General features: G+C 51.4%; 1 protein-coding gene across 2 annotated transcripts; it reads left to right on the top strand.

The window, feature by feature from the left end:
- The first annotated feature begins 14202 nt into the window (after window positions 1-14202).
- PPIF (peptidylprolyl isomerase F) lies at window positions 14203-21136 on the top strand. 2 transcript variants are annotated; one of them, XM_086381782.1, is made up of 6 exons: window positions 14203-14482; window positions 15720-15750; window positions 16181-16269; window positions 18003-18099; window positions 18631-18706; window positions 20234-21136. In XM_086381782.1, exons 1-6 carry the CDS (start codon window positions 14285-14287, stop codon window positions 20367-20369), a joined length of 627 nt encoding a protein of 208 aa, XP_086237908.1. In that variant the 5' UTR covers window positions 14203-14284; the 3' UTR covers window positions 20370-21136. The 2 variants fall into 2 exon arrangements, with proteins under 2 accessions (XP_086237908.1, XP_086237909.1); XM_086381783.1 differs by lacking the exon at window positions 14203-14482 and adding an exon at window positions 14912-15270.
- The last annotated feature ends 269 nt before the right edge of the window (window positions 21137-21405 follow it).

Below are 21405 nucleotides of genomic sequence, written 5' to 3'. Positions count from 1 at the left end.
AGTATGTCCACAGGCTCAGAGGCATGACAGGAGACGGGGCATCTGGAAACGGCAGAATGTCCACTGCGCCTGGGGAAGAGCCAGAGGATGTGGGTGAATCTGGGCCTGAGAATCTGGGTCTTTACCTTGAGGACACCGGGGCGCTGCAGGGGGTAGCTAGCTAATCAAATGTGGTGGGTTTTGTAAACAGCTTTATGGAGATACAATTCACAGACCACACAATTCACCCATTTAAAGTGTGCAACTCAATGGCTTTTAATGTATCCACAGAGTTGTGAATCACCACAATCGATTTCAGAACATTTCATTACCCCCAAAAGATAACCCATGCCCATTAGTTATCATCCCTCAGCCCTCCCAGCCCCTCAGCCCTAGGTAAGCTTTAATTCACTTTCTGTCTCCATAGATCTGCCAGTTCTAGACGTTTCATATAACTGGAATACAATCTGTGGTCATTTGTGACTGGCTCCTTTCAGTCAATATAATGTTTTCAAGGTTCATTTGTGTTGCAGCATGTATTTCTGCTTGATTGTTGTTGTTGTTGTTGACAAGTAATATTCCACTGTATGGATTTACCACTTTTTTTATCCATTCATTAGTTGATGTATATTTGGGTTGTTAAGATGTGGCTTTTAAAAAGATTTTCTGATGGCTAAAATTAACAAGATTAACCACATCAAATGCTGGAATGGTTATGACTTGACCAAAATACTCATACATTACTGGTGGGAGCTTGTAATGATAGAACCACTTTGGAAAAGCAATTTTGCACAAAGATATGTATATATGTGTATATATATATATATATATACACTCGGTATATCCCAGCAATTCAACTTGTAGGCTAGGCTGTTTCCAGTTGTTTTTTGTTTGTTTGTTTGTTTGTTTTTTACTATTATGAAGAATTCTACAAGTTTTGGTGTGGACAAAAACTGGAAACAGCCTAGCTGTTCATCAACAGGAGAATGGATAAGCAAATTGAGTTATGTTCAAAAATGGAAACATCTCCAGCGGGTCCCAAAGATGGATGAGGGTAGGGACTACGCTGGTGGTGCAGTGGTTAGGAATCCGCCTTCCAACGCAGGGATGCAGGTCAGTCCCTGGTCAGGGAACGGAGATCCCCCAAGACACATGGCAACTAGGCCCCGTGCAGCGCAATGTGGGATCCACACACCACAACAAAGACCCCACGTGCGGCAGCCAAGACCCGACGCAGTCAAATAAATAAATGAATAAGATGGATGCTGGTAAAGCGTTATGCTGTATAAAAGAAGCCAGATGTAAAGGAATGTGTTGTGTATAATTAATTACTATGAAATTCCATTGTATGTGAATTTCAAGAACTTGCAAAACTCACCAGAACACAGATTGTTTTGGGTGCGGGGTGGCTGATTGAAAGGGAATATAAGGGAATGTCCCAGGATGATGGAAACATTCTATACCTTGATTGGGGTGTTGGTTGCATAAAGATAAACATTTGTCAAAACTCTTCAAACTCTACTCTTCAGATTGGTGCATCTTATTGAAGGTAAATTACACTCGAATAAAGTTGGAGGTGGGGTGGGAAGCACCTCCTGGAAGCATTGAGGAAGTCTGACAGAGGGGCTCAGGCTGGAGCACAGGGAGAGGCATTCTCCAGTCTCTAAGCTGGGGCAGGAGTGGCAGAATGGGCACAAGGGATGCTAAAGAGGTGGAGAGGCATTCCTGATTGACAGGAGGCGGGCAGTGGGGAGGAGGCGGGTGTGACTCGTGGGCCCCTTTCTCTGCACCTCTGGTGCTTTAGTCACCAGCCTGTCCCCACTCCATCCCTGGGACTTCCAGCTGTCACCTGTGTCACCATCTTGTGATGCTCCATGACTTATGGCAGAAGAAGCCCAGATAACTTGGGCCCTGAGATCAGCGGAGTGGGGCCCTGGGGCTTTCCAGACGTGCTTGCTATGCTGTAGGGAGGAGACTACAGGCTGGGTGGGCCAGCTCGACTCATGGTGGTTTGGGGCACCCAGGGAACCACTAGAACTTCCAGTAAAAGCCACCTGGGAGGGGTAGCCCACCCTCCCCGTGTAACCAAGGAGACAACCAAGGTCTGGGAGGGCAGAGGAGGAGCCCAAGGCCTGCTTTTCTCCCGCCTCCTCCCACGCGACTCTGACCTCAGCTGGGTGGGCAGTTGCTGGTACAGTGGCCAACACAGACCCTTCCCTCCCAGAGAGGTGGATGGGAAGCTGGTGAGGGGTTACCCTTCCCCTCAGAACATGGCACAGAAGGGCAGGGAAGCATAAAAGCTCAGCCAGCTCCCTCTGTAGGCCTCAGCAGATGAAGCACACCGGGGCCTGGGGTGGAGCTGGCAGGAAAGTCCCTGTCATGCGTCACTCTGTCATCATATACCCCACCCTTGAACTTCCCTTAAGCGTGTTCTCTCCCTGTCATCGGCCTCAGCAAGGACTCAATCACTGGTCAAAAAGTTCCTCGAGATGCTTTCCACTGAGTCCCAAGAACTGAGCATCTCTGAAGGGCCATGATGGGGTTTCCTCTTGGTTTCTCCCTTTCCCCACGTCCACTGAATTATTGGTGCACTGAATTATTCCTGAACAAAGGAAACTTCGATACATTTTTTAAACTTGGGTACATGTTTTATTGAGATATAGAAAGTGTGTTAGTTGCTCAATCATTTCCAACTCTTTGCAACCCCATGGACTGTAGCCTGCCAGGCTCCTCTGTCCATGGAATTCTCCAGGAAAGAATACTGGAGTAGATAGCCATTCCCTTCTCCAGGGTATCTTCCCAACCCGAGGATCGAAGCCAGATCTCCTGCATTGCAGGCAGGTTCTTTACCATCTGAGTTACCAGGGAAGCCCATTATTGAGGTATACCATAATAATATAGTGACTGCACATGTTATCAGTGTAGAGTTCGACGAATTGTACACACATAGCTACCACACCCAGATCAAGATATAGAACATTTCCAGAATTCCAGAAGGCTCCTTGTACCACCTTCTCACTCACCTGACCCCAAAAGTAACTGCTGATTTCTCTGACTTTAGATGAGTTTTACCTTCTCTTGTACTTCTTAAAGATGGAATCATCCAGTACACACTCTGGCTTTTTTTCTCTTTTTTGCTCAATATGTCTGTGAGATTCACCCATGAAGCAGTATGTATCAGTAGTTGGCTCTTTTTTATTGCTGGGTGGTACTCCATTGTATGGATGTACCACAGTGTGGGTATCTATTTCACTGTTAATGGGCATTGGGGTTGTTCCGAGTTTGAAGCTCTTATGAATGTTCAATACAGATGGACATTCTCATTTCTCTTGAATATATGTCTAGAAGTGGAATTTTTCTTGAGTCATAGGTTCAGTTCAGTTCAGTTCAGTCGCTCAGTCGTGTCCGGCTCTTTGTGACCCCATGAATCGTAGCACACCAGGCCTCCCTGTCCATCACCAACTCCCGGAGTTCACTCAGACTCATGTCCATCGAGTCAGTGATGCCATCCAGCCATCTCATCCTCTGTCGTCCCCTTCTCCTCCTGCTCCCAATCCCTCCCAGCATCAGAGTCTTTTCCAATAAGTCAACTCTTCGCATGAGGTGGCCAAAGTACTGGAGTTTCAGCTTTAGCATCATTCCTTCCAAAGAAATCCCAGGGCTGATCTCCTTCAGAATGGACTGGTTGGATCTCCTTGCAGTCCAAGAGACTCTCAAGAGTCTTCTCCAATACCACAGTTCAAAAGCATCCATTCTTTGGTGCTCAGCTTTCTTCACAGTCCAACTCTCACATCCATACACGACCACTGGAAAAACCATAGCCTTGACTAGACGGACCTTTGTTGGCAAAGTAATGTCTCTGCTTTTGAATATGCTATCTAGGTTGGTCATAACTTTCCTTCCAAGGAATAAGCATCTTTTAATTTCGTGGCTGCAGTCACCATCTGCAGTGATTTTGGAGCTCAAAAAAATAAAGTCTGACACTGTTTCTATTGTTTCCCCATCTATTTCCCATGAAGTGATGGGACCAGATGCCATGATCTTAGTTTTCTGAATGTTGAGTCATAGGTTAGCATATTTTTAACTTTAGTAGATAATTGCCAAACAGTTTCCTGAAATGATTGAACCCATTTACATTCCCAATAACAATGCATGAAAGTTCTAGCTATGCCACATCCTCACTCTTTTAATTCTAGCCATCCAAATGGCTATATACTGCTATCTCACTAGGGCTTTAAAACATTTCAGTTCAGTTCAGTCACTCAGTCATGTCTGCCTCTCTGCAACCCTGTGGACTGCAGCACGCCAGGCTTCCCTGTCCATCATCAACTCCCAGAGTTTACTCAAACTTATGTCCATTGAGTCGGTGACGCCATCCAACCATCTCATCCTCTGTCGTCCCCTTCTCCTTCTGCCTTCAATCTTGCCCAGCATCAGAATCTTTTCAAATGAGCCAGTTCTTCTCATCAGGTGGCCAAAGTATTGGAGTTTCAGCTTCAGCATCAGTCCTTCCAATGAATATTCAGGACTGATTTCCTTTATGATGGATGGTTAAAACATTTGCTTTCTCCAATGGCACCCCACTCCAGTACTCTTGCCTGGAAAATCCCATGGATGGAGGAGCCTGGTGGGCTGCAGTCCATGGGGTCGCTAAGAGTTGGACACGACGGAGCGCTTCACTTTCACTTTTCACTTGCATGCATTGGAGAAGGAAATGGCAACCCACTCCAGTGTTCTTGCCTGGAGAATCCCAGGGATGGGGGAGCCTGGTGGGCTGCCGTCTATGGGGTCGCGCAGAGTCGGACACAACTGAAGTGACTTAGCAGTAGCAATGACTTATGATAATAACTTATGATAAGCTTTTCATATGCTTATGGGTTATGTGGATATGCTTTTTTGTGTGTGAAATACCTAGTCAAGTCTTTTGACCACTGTTTTAGGCCTGTTTGCCTTTTTGCATTGATTTATAGGAGTTCTTAATGTTACTGGATATGAACTTTTGTCAGATGTATGCATTGTGAATATCTTCTCCCAGTTCATGGCTTCACTTCTTTACTTCTTTTTGAATTCTGTTTTTTTTTTCCTTCCTGTTTTATTGCAGTGTAAGAGACATAGGAGCACTGTGTAAGTTCAAGGTGTACAGCATAATGACGTGACTTGCCTACATCATGAAATGATGACCACGGTAAGTTTAGTGAATGTCCATCATCTCACATAGATATGGCTTCACTTCTTTACTGCATGTTCTTAATGATGCCTTTTGTTGAACAGAAGTTACTACTGTTAGTGAAGTCTAAGCTATCCGTCTCTTCTCTTGTGTTTGATGCTTTTTACATCCTCTAAGAAATCGCTGAGAAGCCCGGGTTTTGTGCTGGCAAGGGTCATGCAGCTTCCATTCTGGCCTCCTCCCAGGGCAGGATTCAGACAGTTATTACTCACCCAACCCTGTCTCTGAAGCCAGCTGTTTATCAGTTTGTCCACCCACCTATCCATCCACCCACCTGCTCACGCCCCTATCCATCCATCTATCCATCCATCTATCTTGCCCACATTTGCCATCACCATGAGCTGAGTGATGACACGTAGTTACAGGATGGGATGGTGATGGAGTTAGAGATGAACAAGACCCCCAAGGAGCTTATGATCTGGTGGGAAAATACAACCCACATGAAGTCCTTGACAGGTTCCTGCTTATCCTCCTACCGTCCTAAAATCTGTAGCTTTCATTCATTCCTCTCTGAAACTCCCATTGATTTGTCTTTGTTCTGTGACCCCTTCTAATATCTGTAGATAGTCCTGTTCCTACAAATACGAGCTACAAATAGCAGAGGTGATTCTCACCTCTCACATTTCAGGTACTTGGTCTTTATTGATAAGGCGTGAGATGGTCAACAGCCCTGGCCCACCGTTGGCTTAAATCCTGCTTGTGACCAGCTTGTACTCAGAGAAGTGTTCCCCTGTTGGGGGGTGGGGGTGGTCAGAAGGAGACACCTTCACCAGGGCTGACTAGCCAGCATGGGTATTTGAAGGCTGGCCCTGTGGGACCAGCAGGTGGCCTAACCTGGCAGCAGAGAGGTAGGCAGTGGACCCAAGCAGGAGTTCAACCATCTGATGGAGCTGACCAAGAAGGAAATGGGGACAGGGGCTGGGGGTACAAGCTGTCATGTAGAAGGGTGGTCTCCTTCCTGACTGAAAGGAGTGGCTTCCAGCTCTCTGCTGCTGGTCTCAAGTTGCACTGGGGACTTGGGCCAGTAGTGAGGAGGGTGGAGAAACTGTACCCTTCCTGGGGGCCTTCATCTAACCTCTGGCCACTGACTTGGCAAATATATATCATCTCCCCAAGCCAAGCATCGGACTGGCTCCCTCCCTGACCTCTTTCTGGGGAAGTGGCTCAAAACCAATAAAAACAAAGAAGAGCCTGTTGGCCTTGGCCCCAACCAGCCCGGCCTTGGTCACTCCTCTGTGATCTGACCGCCCAGAATCCATGCGGGCCTGGCTGCCATCCTGACTGCATAGCACCTGCCCTCCCAACAACACTGGCCCTTTGTCAAAGGAGATGGCTTGTGGGGACAGCCCTGGGGAGAGGAACAGCTGAGCAGACCAGGCCGGTGCCACAAGGGACAGGGGGGCTTCAGCAAACAAGGCGTCCTAGAGAGTGGCCTGTGGGGCTGGAGAAGGATCAGACAGTAAGTCCAACCACAGTGCCTGATGAGACTGAAACAAGAATCGAGGACAGGAGGCTGAGCAACCCCCGAGCCTTGGCCATAGGACCCTCCCCAGACACACACCTGCCCCCACGCAGACTCCTCTCTCTCCCTCCCCCACCTCTTTGCTGAGCCCAGCCCTCACGGTGACTCTGCCAGGTCTGGCTCAGGGGTGACTGGACTGGCCTCTCTGATCCCTCAATAGGCAAAGAGAGCCCAAGGGTGGCCCTTCTGTTCATTGTTTGCTCAGAGCTTAGGGGTGACAGATACCCCCTGAAGTCAGCCCCTTGTGGGCTCTATGGCTGGGATGATTGAGAGGCAGATCCAGGCTGAAAAGAAAGTCATTTCCACCCTTTCTTTGTGCCAGGCATGGTGTCAAGGGCTTGACTTGCAGCATCTCAACAGACCTCACAACAACTTTCAGAGGGTCAGACTCAACTTGTAATAGGGTTACATCCCCATAAACACATCTCAAGTTGAAAATCCTGAGTCAAAAATGCATTTAATACACATAACCTACCAAGCATCATAGCTTAACCTAGCCTACTTTAAACATAAGTAGATCACTTACATTGGACTACAGTTGAGGAAAATCATCTAACACTAAGCCTATTTTATAATGAACTGTTGAATTGCTCATGTACTTTCTTTCTTTCTTTCTTTCTTTTTGGCCATGCCACATGACTTGTGGGATCTTAGTTCCCCAGCCAGGGATTGAACCTAGGCCAGGGACAGCCCTGTGATACTGACATGCAGTCTTAGGAACACAGCCTGAGAGTCAATCAATTTTCCAAGCTCATCTAACATCTGAAATCTTTGTTATATAAGTTGAGGCCTCTTCCAGTCTAACTACTATCTGCTAACCTTTTGTACTAAAATTCAAGGACAATGGAGATTAATTCTGAGATTAGGCCAAGTCAAGTCAAATACAGGCTTAGCCACTTAAAGTGAGGAAGACACTGTAACGTCAGACAGCTTATATAACCTCTGTTAGTTTTGGAGACCTCCAAAGAGGAGCTCTTTATAACTGCTTTATAAAGATCAGTTAACACTAGTACCTGTTCCTAAGGGCCGTGGAGGATTAAGAAGTAATATAGGGCATTCCTTGGCAGTCCAGTGGTTAGGACTTCATGCTCTCCCTGTCAAAGGCCCAGGTTCAATCCCTGGTCAAGGAACTAAGATCCCACAAGCCACATGGCTCAGCCAAAATAGGAAGAAAGAATGTAAATTCTTACCATGTGCAATTATATTGAGTGTGCAGTAAATGATAAGTATTCTTACTGTTATCAAGCATCTAAGACTATAGTGCTTATTTTAATTGGAAGTAAAAACAAAACTTGCCATCATTGGTAGGCAATCTTGATTATGTAGAGGGTAGGTAATGTTAATTCGAAGGGAATTTCTTCAACTGGAAGATGAAGAGATACAAATGTTAATAAGTAGAGACTGAGGGTAAAGCCAATAGATTCAAGAAAATCACACAGGTCAACAGGAGAAACAAACAAACCAAAAGCAGGGATGAGGATGCGGAAGTGCAGGCTCTTTGCCTCCTGGCAGCCGCAGAGTAGAGCTCAGAGCTCAGATGAGGTTGGCCCAAGCAGCCCCTTAGTCTTGGCAGAGGCTCGAGTCCCACTTTTAGGGAATGTGGCAAATCCTGTCCTTAGGATATTGTTATCCTTAGGATAACAATACCAACCAGGGCTAGCCAACACAGGTGGGAGTGGGTGTGCACGATGGCTGACCTGAGCTGGCTTGGGAAGCTCTTGAGTCCTGCTGCGGGCTCCTTTTCCTGTTGACTCTGTGTGAATAACAGTATATGTGTGTTTATACATCGCTCACCTGTGCAAGTGGACACCATCTCCAGCAGGGCTGAAAACCAATGGTAGATTCTCTAGGGCAAGAAGACCCAGCCAGAGCGGGGGCAATGCAAGCTTTGGAGCCAGCCAGGCCTGGGCAAGTCCTGCTCAGCCACCTGGTATCTGTGCGGCTTGGGTAAGTCACTGGCTTGGAGCTGTCCTCACCGTGTGCAGACAGGAGCCTCTCCCTTGTGGAGTTATCACAAGGATAGATGGGATGGCAGATCAAAACCGCCAAGCAGTGTCAGGCTAGCCGGAAGAAAGGCTGTAAGAAAGGGATGCTATCTGGTATGATCCACCTAAGAGGTGCCACTTGGAACCCACCAGTTCCTGAAGGAAGACACATAGCCAAGGAGAATGGGGAAGAATGCCAGTCTCCACTTGACACTTGAGGGACCTTGGAGAAATTGCTTACCCTCTCTGGACACCCATTCCTTCATCTGTAAACAGAGTTAATCCCCCAGTTAGCAGGTTCCTCCTGAGGATGGGGTGATGTCTAGAAAGTGCTTAGTGCAAAGCCCTGCACCAAGTTATTAAGAAGTACTGTCCTTTCTCTGAGGCCACTGGAATGCCATGGCTAATCCCTAGCTCAGGCCCTCTTGCCAATGGCTTCCTCACACCTTCCCCTCTCTCTCAGGCTCCACGTATTCTCTCCTTCAGGGGAATGAGACAACAATAGCAGCCCAGCCCACATGGTCACCAAGACCCATCAGACCATCTCTCAGGGCCAGTTGTCGCCAACTCGGCCCTGAGGTCTCTGCCAAGAGTGGGTGAAGACACAAGCCTGCTGAGATGGCAGGTCAGAGTGGAGCTGTGTGTGGAGCAATGGGATAGGAGCTGGGTTTTAAAGGGCCCTGGCTACAGGTTTCATCTATCTATTAGTTATCTGTGCTGCATAACACGTGACCCAACACTGAGGAGCTTAAAGGAACAAGCATCTTATTGTCTCAGGGTTCCTGTGGGTCAGATGTCCGGGCATGGTTTAGCTGGGTCTCCTGGCTCAAGGTCTCTCAGGAGGTGGTGGTCAAGGCGCCAGCTGGGCGGCAGTCACCCCAAGGCTCTACGGGACCTGCAGGATCCACTTCCAAGCTGGCTCACATGGCTGCTGGCTGCCTGCAGAAGATGCATGTCTAAGTCTCTCCTGCAGTGGCTGGCCAGTTTGGGTTCCTCACCACCGGGGCCTCCACGGGCTGCCTGAGTGTGTTAAAGGGCAGCGGCTGAGGAGAGACAGAGAGAGCGAGCCCAAGGCGGGAAGCACAGTCTCCTTGTTGCCTAATCTTGGAAGAGGCACCCCACCACTTTTGCCCTATTCTGTTCACTAGGAGGAAGTTGTTATGTCCAGCCCACATCCAAGATGGGGGCAACGCCAGGCTGTGACTACTGGGCATCACTGGGGATCATCTTAGAGCCCGCCTGACTCACTGGGGGTGGGATCAGGGAAAGATGCCATCATAACTTTGTATTGGTTTATTTACCTGGCCGCCCTGGTCTTACCTGCAGCATGTGAGATCTAGTTCCCTAACCAGGGATTGAACCCAGGCCCCCTGCATTGGAAGCATGGAGTCTTAGCCACATAACCATTTTATAGAGTGAAAAGAGCCCAAACTCAGTGACCCTGGCTCAAGGGCTGGCTCCTCAGTATAGCCTTAGGCTGTCTGCCACTTTGCTATTTACAGCTCTAGTTCCCTCCTCTACTAGGTGAGATAACATTCCAGCCCAGCTGACCTCACAAGTTATGTTGTGGATCAAAAGACACACGGTCTGATGAATATACTTAAGCAAGCCTCCAAATATTACACATCAGTTGGTGTGATGATGGTGTTCTTACATTATTAAAGGGAGTCTTGGGTCAGCAGTAGTAAAAATCTACCCATAAAAAAAACCCATCTATCAGGGACTTCGCTGGTGGTCCCGTGGCTAAGACTCCACCCTCCCAATGTAGGGGCCCAGGTTTGATCCCTGGTTGAAGAACTAGATCCCACATACTCTGACTAAGGCCCAGCAAATCCAAATAAAAATAATAAATATATATGTTTTTAAATCCACCCATAAAAAAATCCACTCACAGGAGTGCACCTTAGGGTACACATCCATAGGGCACCACATCATTCACTCAAAGCCAGCCTTCCCACCTTGACCGAGTCCTCAGCTGGCCTAGGTCAGGCGGTGTGCATTCATTCATTCATTCATTCACAGAGGCCCTCATGCTCAATGCCCCTCACCAGCTCCCTAATATGAACAGTTCTGTGACGCAGACATTAGTAACCTCACAGACCACCTAGAAGAAACAGGAGCTATTCTGTATCTTGAGGGTAAAGCTCAGACCCTGCATTTAGTAGGAGCCCTGAAAACATGTCTGCTGAGTGAATCTTGCAGAAAGAGCCCCGGTAAGTGTGAAGAGAGGGGTTTGACCACAGTCCCAGTACTTCGAGGCTGTGTGACCAGAGGCAAGTTCCTTTCCCTCTCTGAACTTCAGGTCTCTCATCTACACAGTAGAGATCAGAGCTTGCAAACTACAGGGCCAGAGGCCCCAGCCAGGGTGTGAATATGCTGTTTAGGGCTTATTTAGGGTTTAATTTTATTTTAAAATGAGTTGCCAATATATGAGTTGGGAGATTTCCATAAAACCCAAAGTTTTCAGTTTTTATTGAAAAATGAGACCTGACTACACTGGACCCATTGTATACATACAATAATTGACCGGCTGGGGTAGGAGCTGCCCTTTAACGGTGCTGTTTGGACACAGGACACAGTGCTGCCTCCACTTTCTCCCTATAGCCTTGCCCAGCATGCCTCACCCTGAGGTGTCACTGCCCGGCCCCCACAGGTATCTGAGCTTGCAACCCCAGATGTCAGCATAATCTGACAGCTCTTTGGCTCTGTGAGGCCTACAGATGGCTTTACAGGATCCCTGAGTGATGAAAACCATTAACACCCTGGATAAGAAGCCACTTGGGCTGAGCAGAGAGCAACTGCTGTTTCTAAGGATGACACAGAGTTTATAAATAACCTCAGAGCCAGGTGAGTGTGACACCTACCCCGTCTCACCTGGGTGGGGATTGGGCATGTTTCAGTCCATGGCTCAGGCCAGGGACAGTCCCTGCTCCTGATGCCGACTGAGGTCAGCACAGGAAGAAATGATTTCACAGCTGAGCCTGTGGAGCAGGTGCAATTTTCTCTGGCTCAGGCAAGAGGCAGTGATGATGTTTGATTTTCCAAAGAGGATAGAAGGTATAACACAGTGGAATGAAGTATTGCACCATCCGTGGTTTCCCAGTGCTATTCAACAACGTGAGACCTCAGCCTGGCCTTCAGGATTCTCCGTGACCGCCACGCCTCATCCCCTGCCAGGCTTTCAGCTCATGGTTAATACTGGAGCCTTTCCTTGAAGGTGCCCTGACCTCTCCCAGGTCTGGGCTGGCCTTGGCTCATTCCCCCTCTGGAATCTCCTCTCTGCATCTTTTTGTCTCTGTCCCTCAAATGCAGTTGTCTCCAGGCTGACCCCCCAGACAGAAACCATCTTCCTTGTCCCCTGAGTTCCACGGCCCCCTGGCTAACTCCTTAGTTTCTCTCTTGCTGTGTCATCTGTCCAAGGTTGGTCTCTGTTTCCCTCCCCACTCTGTCCCAACTACCAGCTCCTTGATAATCACGACAAATGCAAACCCTGATTTCGGGGTCAGACTCCTTCCAGCTCTGTCCTTAGGCAACTCCTCGCCTAACACTTTGGGCCTTGCTTCCCCATCTAGGCAATGGAACTGCTTCTCAGGCTGCGGTGAGGGCTAGGCAAGGGCTTTGGAAATTAGGGACGTTACACAAATGAGGGCAACTCTCCCCTGGCACTGGACTCTCATGCTCCACTGAGACAGAGTCCCTCCAGGAGCCAGCTTGAGAGACAATGGGGGACTGAGAACACACTTGGTTAGCTGCGAGCTATATGAGCCCAGGGCCTGGAACTGACATGTAAGGTGATTCTTCTCTTCCTCTTTGGAATCTGCAGAATGCACTGATATAGGGGAGGATGTGGGAGACGTGCTGAGGGCCCACATAGGGCAGAGAGCAAGCTGGCTTCCTAAGCAAGCCTATTCTACTTCAAGGCACAATCACAAAAGAGGAGACGCTATTCCTCAGGATAGAGTGAGGCCCTGTCCTGGACTGGGACCTGGAGAGCATCTGGGCTCCAGGATGTAGCCGGAATATCACTGAGTGACCAGGCTCCTCCTGGGGCAGAAATAGAGAAGAGGACTGTGGACTTCCAGAAAAAGGCCAAGCCAGCACTCCCATGCGGCTAGGACCCTCTGCTCTGCCCTCATGAATTGCCTTAGGTCAGCATTTTGCTGACTGACCTCTTCCCAGGAGTCATTTCAGGGTCTGGGGCAGGTCAATTTAGAGTTTAAGTTCATCTGACTCCAAGGCACAGATCCCACCCTCTTCTCTGCCCACTCAGAACTCTGAGCCCCTGCAGCCGAGGCCCACCACTGTCTGAGCAAAGACCATCCACGCTCTGTCCACCGCTGATGCTCATGGCACAGCACTTAATAGCTGACCAACCCCCTTACTCTTGTTCCTTTTATTCTTGGAACAGACCTGGAAAACAAGAAGGGGAGAAATTAGAATCACACACTATTCTGCAGAGAGGTCTGGGAGGACTGGCCCTGGCTGGCGGCAGGGGACTTCCCGGTTCGCTGACCTCTGGGCAGTGCCTTCCTCTCTCCCAACCTCAGTCATACATCTTGGGAATTGCAGATGTTGGCTCAGATGCTCTCTCAAGTCCCCTGCCCGTCACTCATTTCCTGTGGGCCTCTCATGCCCGTAGGCTTCTGTGAAGCCCACCTCAGCATGTGGGGTAGATTCCCCCTCACTGTGGTTCCTCGCTCTCAGTTCCCCTTCCCATCCTGCCTTCTCGCTTTTCCTTGGACTGGCCCCTGTGCTGTTACCTGCAGATGCAGTTTTGGGGGCAGGATTGGGGGCAGGAGGGGAGCTAGCAGCCATCTGTTCTGGTTGCTGGCATTCAGGACTATCTGGGCGTCAGGGAGGGGGAGTCAGACCCAGTCCTGGCGGAGGGCTGGGGGTCTGGTAAGAGCATGACAGGCCCAGGCTGAGTCTGGAAGAGGGACTGGTTTCTGGAAGCATCTGGAGACAAGCCCAGGCTTGGACAAGGAGCCCTGTGTTCACAATGGGAGGAGTCTGCCTGTCTCCTCCTGTCACCTCTCATTCTAATTCCACCTCTCGATTCCAACTTTCTTTGTCTGACTCTCAGTTGCCACAGTCTCTCTTGGTCTGTCTGTCCATTTGCAGGGCCTATGATAGGGCGAGGGACAGTGAACACAAAAGCCTCAAAGGCAGACTTCTGTTATATTCAAAGAAAAACATATGGAGGCTCCTATTTTGGAGTTAACCACGTTTTAGCATTTACCCCTTATTTTCATCTATTGGGACCCTCACAAAATAGAACCGGCCTCCCTTGGCAAAGTCGCGTCTGTCCCTCAGGTTTCCAGCCCTGGTTGGGGTGTGTTCAGACTTCACGCCCCACCGCCCCACCAGCCGGGGTGCGCTGCCATCTGGGACCAGCAGGGGGAGCCCGCGAACAGGTTGGAGGAGGCGGGATGGAGGCGGGGCCGCGAGGCCGGCTGGGCCAATAAAGGCGGCGGTGCGCGGCAGCTGCTGACTCTGCCCACTGGGCACTAGTGACCCTCTCTTCCGTCCTCTCCGTTCGCCGGTTGATCTCTAGCTCGGACCCGCGCGCCCATGATGCTAGCGCTCCGCTGCGGACCCCGCCTGCTCGGCCTGCTCTCCGGCCCGCGCTCAGCGCACCTGCGCCTCCCCGCGGTTCGCGCTTGCAGCAGCGGCAGCGGCTCCCACGGCTCGTCCTCTTCCTCCGGGAACCCGCTAGTGTACCTGGACGTGGGCGCTGACGGGCAGCCACTCGGCCGCGTGGTGCTGGAGGTGAGACCACCGAACCGGACCGCTCTGGACTGGGCGTGGGGGACGGTCCCGGAAGAGCCTTGGACCGCAGGCCGGCGCTGTGTCTGGCTCGCTGGGTGACCTTGCTTCCTGCCCCCGGGCTCTGGGCCTCAGTTTCCCCATCTCTTAAGAAGGGGCATCGGACTGGTCTCTCCAGGCCTCCCCTTCGGATCTTTGAACTAGTGGAGGCGGGAGGGAAGGCGCGTGTGGAGGAGAAAGCTCAAGGTCAGATCGTAGGCTAGGAGGGTCCGCCCCGCTGGCCGGCCGCGGAGGGGCTCCGAGACTTCACCGGGTGGGCGCCTAGGCCCGAGCTTCGAGGTGGCTGTCAGGGGCTCGGGGGTCGGGGCGGCGGGCCGGCGGGGAGCTCACGTGTTGGCCCTTGCAGAAGGCGGAGCCGGCCTCAGCCCCGCCCCCTGCTATCCGGCTGTCCCGAGAGCTAAGGTGGTTTTGGGCCGCCTCCTCTCCCAGCAGTTCGCGCTGGTCTGGCCGCAGGCTCCAGCCACCAGACAGACGTGGCATAGACCTCTTGGGGTCAGGGCATTGTGCTCAGAGCTCTTTGCCCCAACTCCAACCCCAGTCACCCTCCCAAGGTGACACAGTGCCTGCCCCAGCTCTTTGGGCCTTTTTGAAGAACAAAGAGACCTACATAGTCCAGAAAATAACAGAGGGGAAGCTTGGGTGTAGCCTTCAAGCCCATTTTGAACAAAGGGGTCTTAGTTAAATTTCGGTTTCCTGTTCTGGAAAATGGAGAGCACCCGTTTATTTTAAAGGTTAGACACTAGGGTGGCTCTTGCAACTGGGAGGCAAGAGGCAGGCTTGGATGGAGCTCCAGCCTTCCCTTTCCCCCACCCTCCTGCCTCTCTCTGAGCCTCAGTTTCCCACCTGCCCACTGGGAAGCTTGGACTGGCTCCCCCCAGGGGCCACCCTCTCTGCGTCTCTGATGCTTTGGGCCCAGCTGAAGCAGCTCTGTCAGTTCTGCCCCCAGAAGAAGGCCAGGGTGGTGTTGTCATCTCTTCTGACAGATTGGGAAATCGAGGCTGCCCCTCCCAACCTGCAATTCAGGAAGCATCTGGCAGAAATGATTGCTTAGGTGGCTTCCCACGGAGGATTGAGAATGACAGGAATGGTGCTTTCCCTCGCTCCTGGACCGTGTAGGGGGTTGGGTCCTTCCTTCACCTGCCTCTGGACTGAGCCTGTCTTCCCTCTCCTTTCCCCGCAGCTGAAGGCAGATGTCGTCCCAAAGACAGCAGGTAAGACGGGGACCGGGGTCTTCTGAGTCTGGGCCACGTGGAAGAGAGAGGGGCATGGTGAGGTGGGTGGGATGGTGAGAGGAGTCAGGGCGGAGACCTGTGGCCAGATTGGAGTACACCACCACATGTGCTCAGCTGCTGGGGACCTTGGTGCAGCCTCTGAGCCTCTTGGTGGAGGCTGGACTTACCTGGACTCCCTGCCCCACTGGCCTGGTGCTACTCCTGCCGCAGTGCTCAGATGCTGAGGTCAGGGCACAGGACCACTTGGCCCAGATCACACCGTCAGCAGAGACCCCGGGGTAGGGATCTTCCCATGTCCGGGGGTGGGTGGGTAGAGAGGGTGCCGGCTAGAACCAGCTGTGGCCCCTGCACTGAGGCCTGGCCCTGCTGACCTGCTTTTTTCCTTCACCACCCACCCAACCCCACCCAGAGAACTTCAGAGCCCTGTGTACCGGGGAGAAGGGCTTCGGGTACAAAGGATCCACTTTCCACAGAGTGATTCCGTCCTTCATGTGCCAGGTATGGTGGGCCTCTTCCTGCCTCGACTTCTTCTTCTGTAAGTAGCATACTGATGGGGCGACCTTGGAGAATGTCACGGGGATTAGCCAGTGTGCTTGTGCCTGGAGAGTACTGGAAGGAGGGCAGCTGCGGCCATTCGCTCAGCCTGTCCTCTCCTTCTGAGAGTCTGGAGCTTGTCCTGGCAGCCATAGTGCCTTCCCTGCCCCAGGAGCTAAGCAACAGGATAAGCAGCAGGTCGGCCCTGCCTGGCAGCACCGCGAGAGTGGAGCGGCAGAGGGAGAATGGCATCGGGGTGTGGATGTGCTGGGGGCTTTGGAGTAATAGCGTATTCGGTCTCTGCCCACAGCCCCCAGTGTGTCCCACCGAGCACTCGGCATAGGAGATAAGGAGGAAGGGGAGGAGGGAGGCCAGGCACAGACAAGAACACACAGGTCCAGACTTGGAGCCTCTCTCCAGCCTAGGGCGCCTTTCTCGGTTAAATGCATTTGCTCTTTAGTCATGTGTTCAGCCTCTTTTCAGAAGCATTAGCTTTGCTGTGTTAGAAGTGTTGTGGGTAGGTGTGGCAGGTGAGAATTTCCGCTGGTGCCAGGGCCTGAGCCACGCTAAGGGTTGTCCTGTGTTAGGTCAGACCCTGCTAAGACAGGGGCTTATGTCTGAGGCCAGCAGGCCTAGAGGCAGGGGCATGGCTGTCATGACCTCTTTGAAGTCCTGTCAGCTGGGATTTCTGCCCCCCAGTTCCCTCTGCCCTGACCTGGTGGCTGTCGTCACATCATGGTGAGTGGCATGGCTTGGGGCTGGGCCTGCTGACATGTTGGACATGAGGAATGCAGCGATTGGCGGGGGTTGTGGTTGTGGGACAGGCCTGGCCACAGCCCATGGCTCTCAGCTGCAGAGGCCCCCAGCTCTGCCTGAGGCTGTAGACTGAGCAGGAGCTGAAGTGGATGTCCAAGCTGGGCTAGGGTCTTCCTCTCACCACAGCAGGCAAGGGCAGAGACTCCAAAGCTGGCGGGCTCTTGGAAGCACGGGATGGTGGGACCGGGCACCGGGAGGCCCAGTCCTCTCTGGGGACACCTTATTGGCATTTGTGAATGCTTCAAAAGCAGAGCTGGTCAGGTCATCCCTCTCACCCGAGGAGGTCATCTCAGGAAAACAGCAATATGATGGTGGCTGGGGGCTGGGCTGGCAGACCCTGGGCTCTTCTGTTTGTGGCTCCTTGTGGCAGCCTCGGGCAAGCTTTGAGGAAGACCACTGGCCCTGGGTGGACTTTGTCCTGGGCCGGGTGAAAAGGAGATGCTGGGACAGGAACGGGGGCTCAGTGGAGGGACCTGGCTCTGTGCCAGCTACCCACAGACCACACTGGGGAGCAGGGACTCCTGGCCTCCTCCTTGTTTACCCTCCAAGAGTTGTGGGTAGAAAATTCTAGGTCACTTAAGAAGCAGCTCCAAATGACCTAGAATTTTTAAGGATCATTTAAAATCTCACTCAGACAAAAATGAATCATTCGGAAACCAGGGTAGTTATTGGGGCAGAAAGTATGAAATCTTTATTTTGTTGCTGCTTATGCTCCTTAGCATTATATTAACCCTTCTATCATCGGGTATTTTCTGACCCCTTTGCCTGAGGGCTCCCCGCTGGGTGGGCTCTGTGTGGGCTGGGGGCTGTGTCGCAGCATGGGAATGGCACCCCTCTGCCAGCTCTAGTGGCGACACTCAGCCAGCGCTCCGTGTTCGCAGGCCGGTGACTTCACCAACCACAACGGCACAGGGGGAAAGTCCATCTATGGAAGCCGATTCCCTGACGAGAACTTCAAACTGAAGCACGAGGGGCCAGGTGAGTAAGGCTGTCAGTCCCCACCTGGGTATGTGCCCTGAGCTGTGAGCCTGGTGCTGCCACCCCAGCAGGCCTGGAGGCTGCAACCTGATGGCTCCACATCCAGGGCACACGTTCCTTCCTTCAGTGTGAAGGGTGGGCTTGTTGGATTGTCTCAGAGGCTTTTTCATCCTGAGCGCTCAGTTTCAAAAACAAACCTTTCTTTGACCACCGTTCTTTGAGAGCTGTTAAGCAAAGCCCTAGCTTTGTGTTACCTTTAGGACCCAACGTGCGATGTGGAAAAAGCTAGAGTTCAGGACTGGAGGTCCCGCCCCTGCTCTATCACTGAGAGCTCCCAGGAGGCCCTTCCCTCCTGTGTCATCAAGGCGGACAGGCCCTGGGTGGCTGTGTGCTCTGGGCTTGGCTCTCTCTTCTGAGCCCCAAGTATCTTCAGCCTCAAGTATCCTTCCTGTGCTTTGCGTCATCCATGCTGGAACAGCTCCCAGGTGAGATGCCTCCTGGGCAGCCTGGTCACCCCACTTGTTTCTGCAGGCGTCCTGTCCATGGCCAACGCGGGCCCCAACACCAACGGCTCCCAGTTCTTCATTTGCACCATAAAGACAGACTGGTGAGTTGCTGGCTCCTGGTCCAGGCCCTCTGGTAGCAGGGGTGGCCTTGAGCTGGAGGGGGAGGATAGTCTGAGGCCAAACTCTCTGCTCTGGGGCAGTAGCCCTCACCCGGCTGAGTGTGTAAGAGGAGAAAGTCCCCGAAAGGGTTGAGGAAGAATTTGGGCTATTTTGCAACTCTGTCTTTTATCAGGTTTCCCATTGTTGCTGTAGCTGGAATTTCTCAGTGCTCTGAGCATGCACATGCGCAACACACGTACACACAGGAAAGAATTCTTTTACCAAATGCATTGGGGAGATGCTGCAGAACTTATCAGGCCTCAGGATGGCCTGTGGCAGAAGCTTGCTCACTTGGTTTAACCTGCCATTTCCCAGCTTATTTAACCCTGGGCTGCACCTTGGAAAATGCTGCAGTAGACAGCATTTGGATATCACACCGGATTTCTCATCAGGCGTTAGCACCAGCCTGTGGCAGCCACCAGCGCCCCCGGACCCTCTTTCCCATTGCCCTTGTATTTTAGGGATGTCGTCCCAGGTCAGTTTCCCACTACCTAATCAGTTTTCTCTACTCAGAGTCCCCTGTGTCCTCACCCTGAGGCGTCTCAGCAGGGTGAGGGGACAACAGCTGGCCTGGAGCTAAGACTTAATAAAGCCCATTTCCCAGGACTTTAGGGAGACCCAGGTGGTGGTGGATACTAGTGGTCTGTAGCCTCTGAGCCAGAAGGGACACGGATGTTGGAGTGGGCAGGTTATTGCTGGCCCTGACTCCCCTCCTTCCATGAAAACCCTTAGTGGATCCCAAAGGGTAACCAGTCTTGGTTGGTGGCCCTGAACTGAGCTGCCTTTTAGATTTTCGGGACTCTCTCAGACTGAGAGCTGCTTGGGACTCGAGTAGGTTCACCATACATATCATCTTGGCTCTCACCCCAGAATTCCTGACTGTTAAGGCAGTTCTATAAGGGCCTTCCCTGGTGCTCCAGTGGTTAAGAGTCCACCTTCTGATGCAGGGGGTACAGGTTTGATCCCTGGTCAGGGAGTTCATATCCCACATGCCTCGTGTCCAAAAAAAACCACAAAAAACATACATAAACCCCAGAAACAATATTGTAACAAATTCAATAAAGACTTCAAAAATGGTCCACATCAAAAAAAAAACAAAACTTAAAATGATTCCATTTTACACAGACTTATTTCTTCAGAATAGTTCAATATCCCATCATCTCCCTGTGCAGGATGAGAACAATTCACCCTTTGTAGGTGAGGTTCCCAGGATTCAGGTTGAGTGGCCTGGCCTAAGGTCACACAGCAGGTGAGGCAGAACACAGCCTGGGAGGGAGCCACGCTCTGGTGCGTGCTGGGGGCTCAGCAAGGCTCCACACGGGACCTGTGAGGGGCTGGGCCAGCTTTTCGGTCTGAGCTCCTTTCAGAACTGCTGTTTGCAGTAAATAGTTCCATGGCCTAGGGGCTGTGACCCCGGGCGACATTGCAGCACTCTCATTTCTGCTTACCTGGCTCACCTCTCCTCCCAGGCTGGATGGCAAACATGTTGTGTTTGGCCATGTGAAAGAGGGCATGGACGTCGTGAAGAAAATAGAATCTTTCGGCTCCAAGAGTGGGAAGACGTCCAAGAAGATCGTCATCACAGACTGCGGCCAGTTGAGCTGACCCTGTGTGCTTCCAGGAGGCCTCTCAGGAATGTCAGACCCCACAGGGCCCACCGGGCAGCTTCCCCAGTGTCCTCCCTTCCCCAGCGCCCCGTTCCTGGACACGCATCGTGGACACAGTATCACCGCTCCTTGTAGGCATCGCCTGTGACCACCCGGCTCAAGTTCACCTGCGCCTCGGGCACAGATGATGGGTTAGCTTTGAAGGCGGTTTCTGCCTTTTCTTTGACCACAGGGGAAAGCCAGTTGCTGTAAAGGGCTGTCATATCTGTTTAATATTGTCTTTCTGATCGGAATAATTTCACTAGACTCCCTGGAGCTGAAGCTGTGACACTAACTACTCCAGGCTGTGGTGTGACCTGAGTTGGTGGCACAGGCCACAGACCTACAGAGCTTGGCCTTTGGAGCACACTCCAGGCCTTTGTGATGGTCCCGCAGCCGAGGCCTTTAATCCCAGCCACTGTGAATCCCGTTGGTCTGCTGCTCTTGTATTTGGGGAGAGCCCGTGGGGGTGGAAGCAGCTGAACCGGGGGACAGACCCACTGCAAGCTGTGCCTTGTCAATGTGAATTCCCAGGTTGAAAATAGCAATAACCTGTAAGTGCTATGTGCTCTGGAAGGAAGTCAAAGTGTATTTTCCTGGTGGGCTTTGATTTGTTTTTCTTGTGTGTTTAATAAATTAAAGCTATTGATTATGTACACAATATACTTTTGGAAAATTTCTTTATGTTCACCTTAAATGTGAAAATAAATCCTATTTTCTATAAAAGACTGTCTGGTGTCCATGCCTTTAGCAAGCACTGTCTATAACACAAGTGTCTGGAGCCAGCGTTTATTGTTAACTGCCGTCACTCCGTGCTCTGAGCAGGGCCTTTACGTGAACTTGCGTCCACCAGCAACCTCTGAGGGCATTCTTGTCATCCTGTTCAACAGGAGAGGAAACAGGCTCAGACTGTCAGCACCCACAGCCCACCTGAGAGCCCTGGTGTGCCTCTGGCTGACTGAGCCTCAGTTTTGCTCAGCAGAATAATGGGATAA

This window comes from Bos grunniens, chromosome 28 (assembly GCF_055505025.1).
Source record: "Bos grunniens cultivar Pamir isolate PY7600 chromosome 28, Bosgru_T2T1.0, whole genome shotgun sequence".
In the NCBI taxonomy this organism is placed as follows: Eukaryota; Metazoa; Chordata; class Mammalia; order Artiodactyla; family Bovidae; genus Bos; species Bos grunniens.
This window is presented reverse-complemented; position numbering and strand designations above follow the sequence as displayed.

What these genes read in the sequence shown, in the direction of transcription:
- PPIF (XM_086381782.1), top strand. Translation starts at nt 14,285, where the DNA reads ATGATGCTAGCGCTCCGCTGCGGACCCCGCCTGCTCGGCCTGCTCTCC. An exon ending in TCGGCCGCGTGGTGCTGGAG is followed by an intron (nt 14,483 to 15,719) that starts GTGAGACCACCG and finishes CTTTCCCCGCAG; the next exon opens with CTGAAGGCAGATGTCGTCCC. An exon ending in TTCCGTCCTTCATGTGCCAG is followed by an intron (nt 16,270 to 18,002) that starts GTATGGTGGGCC and finishes CCGTGTTCGCAG; the next exon opens with GCCGGTGACTTCACCAACCA.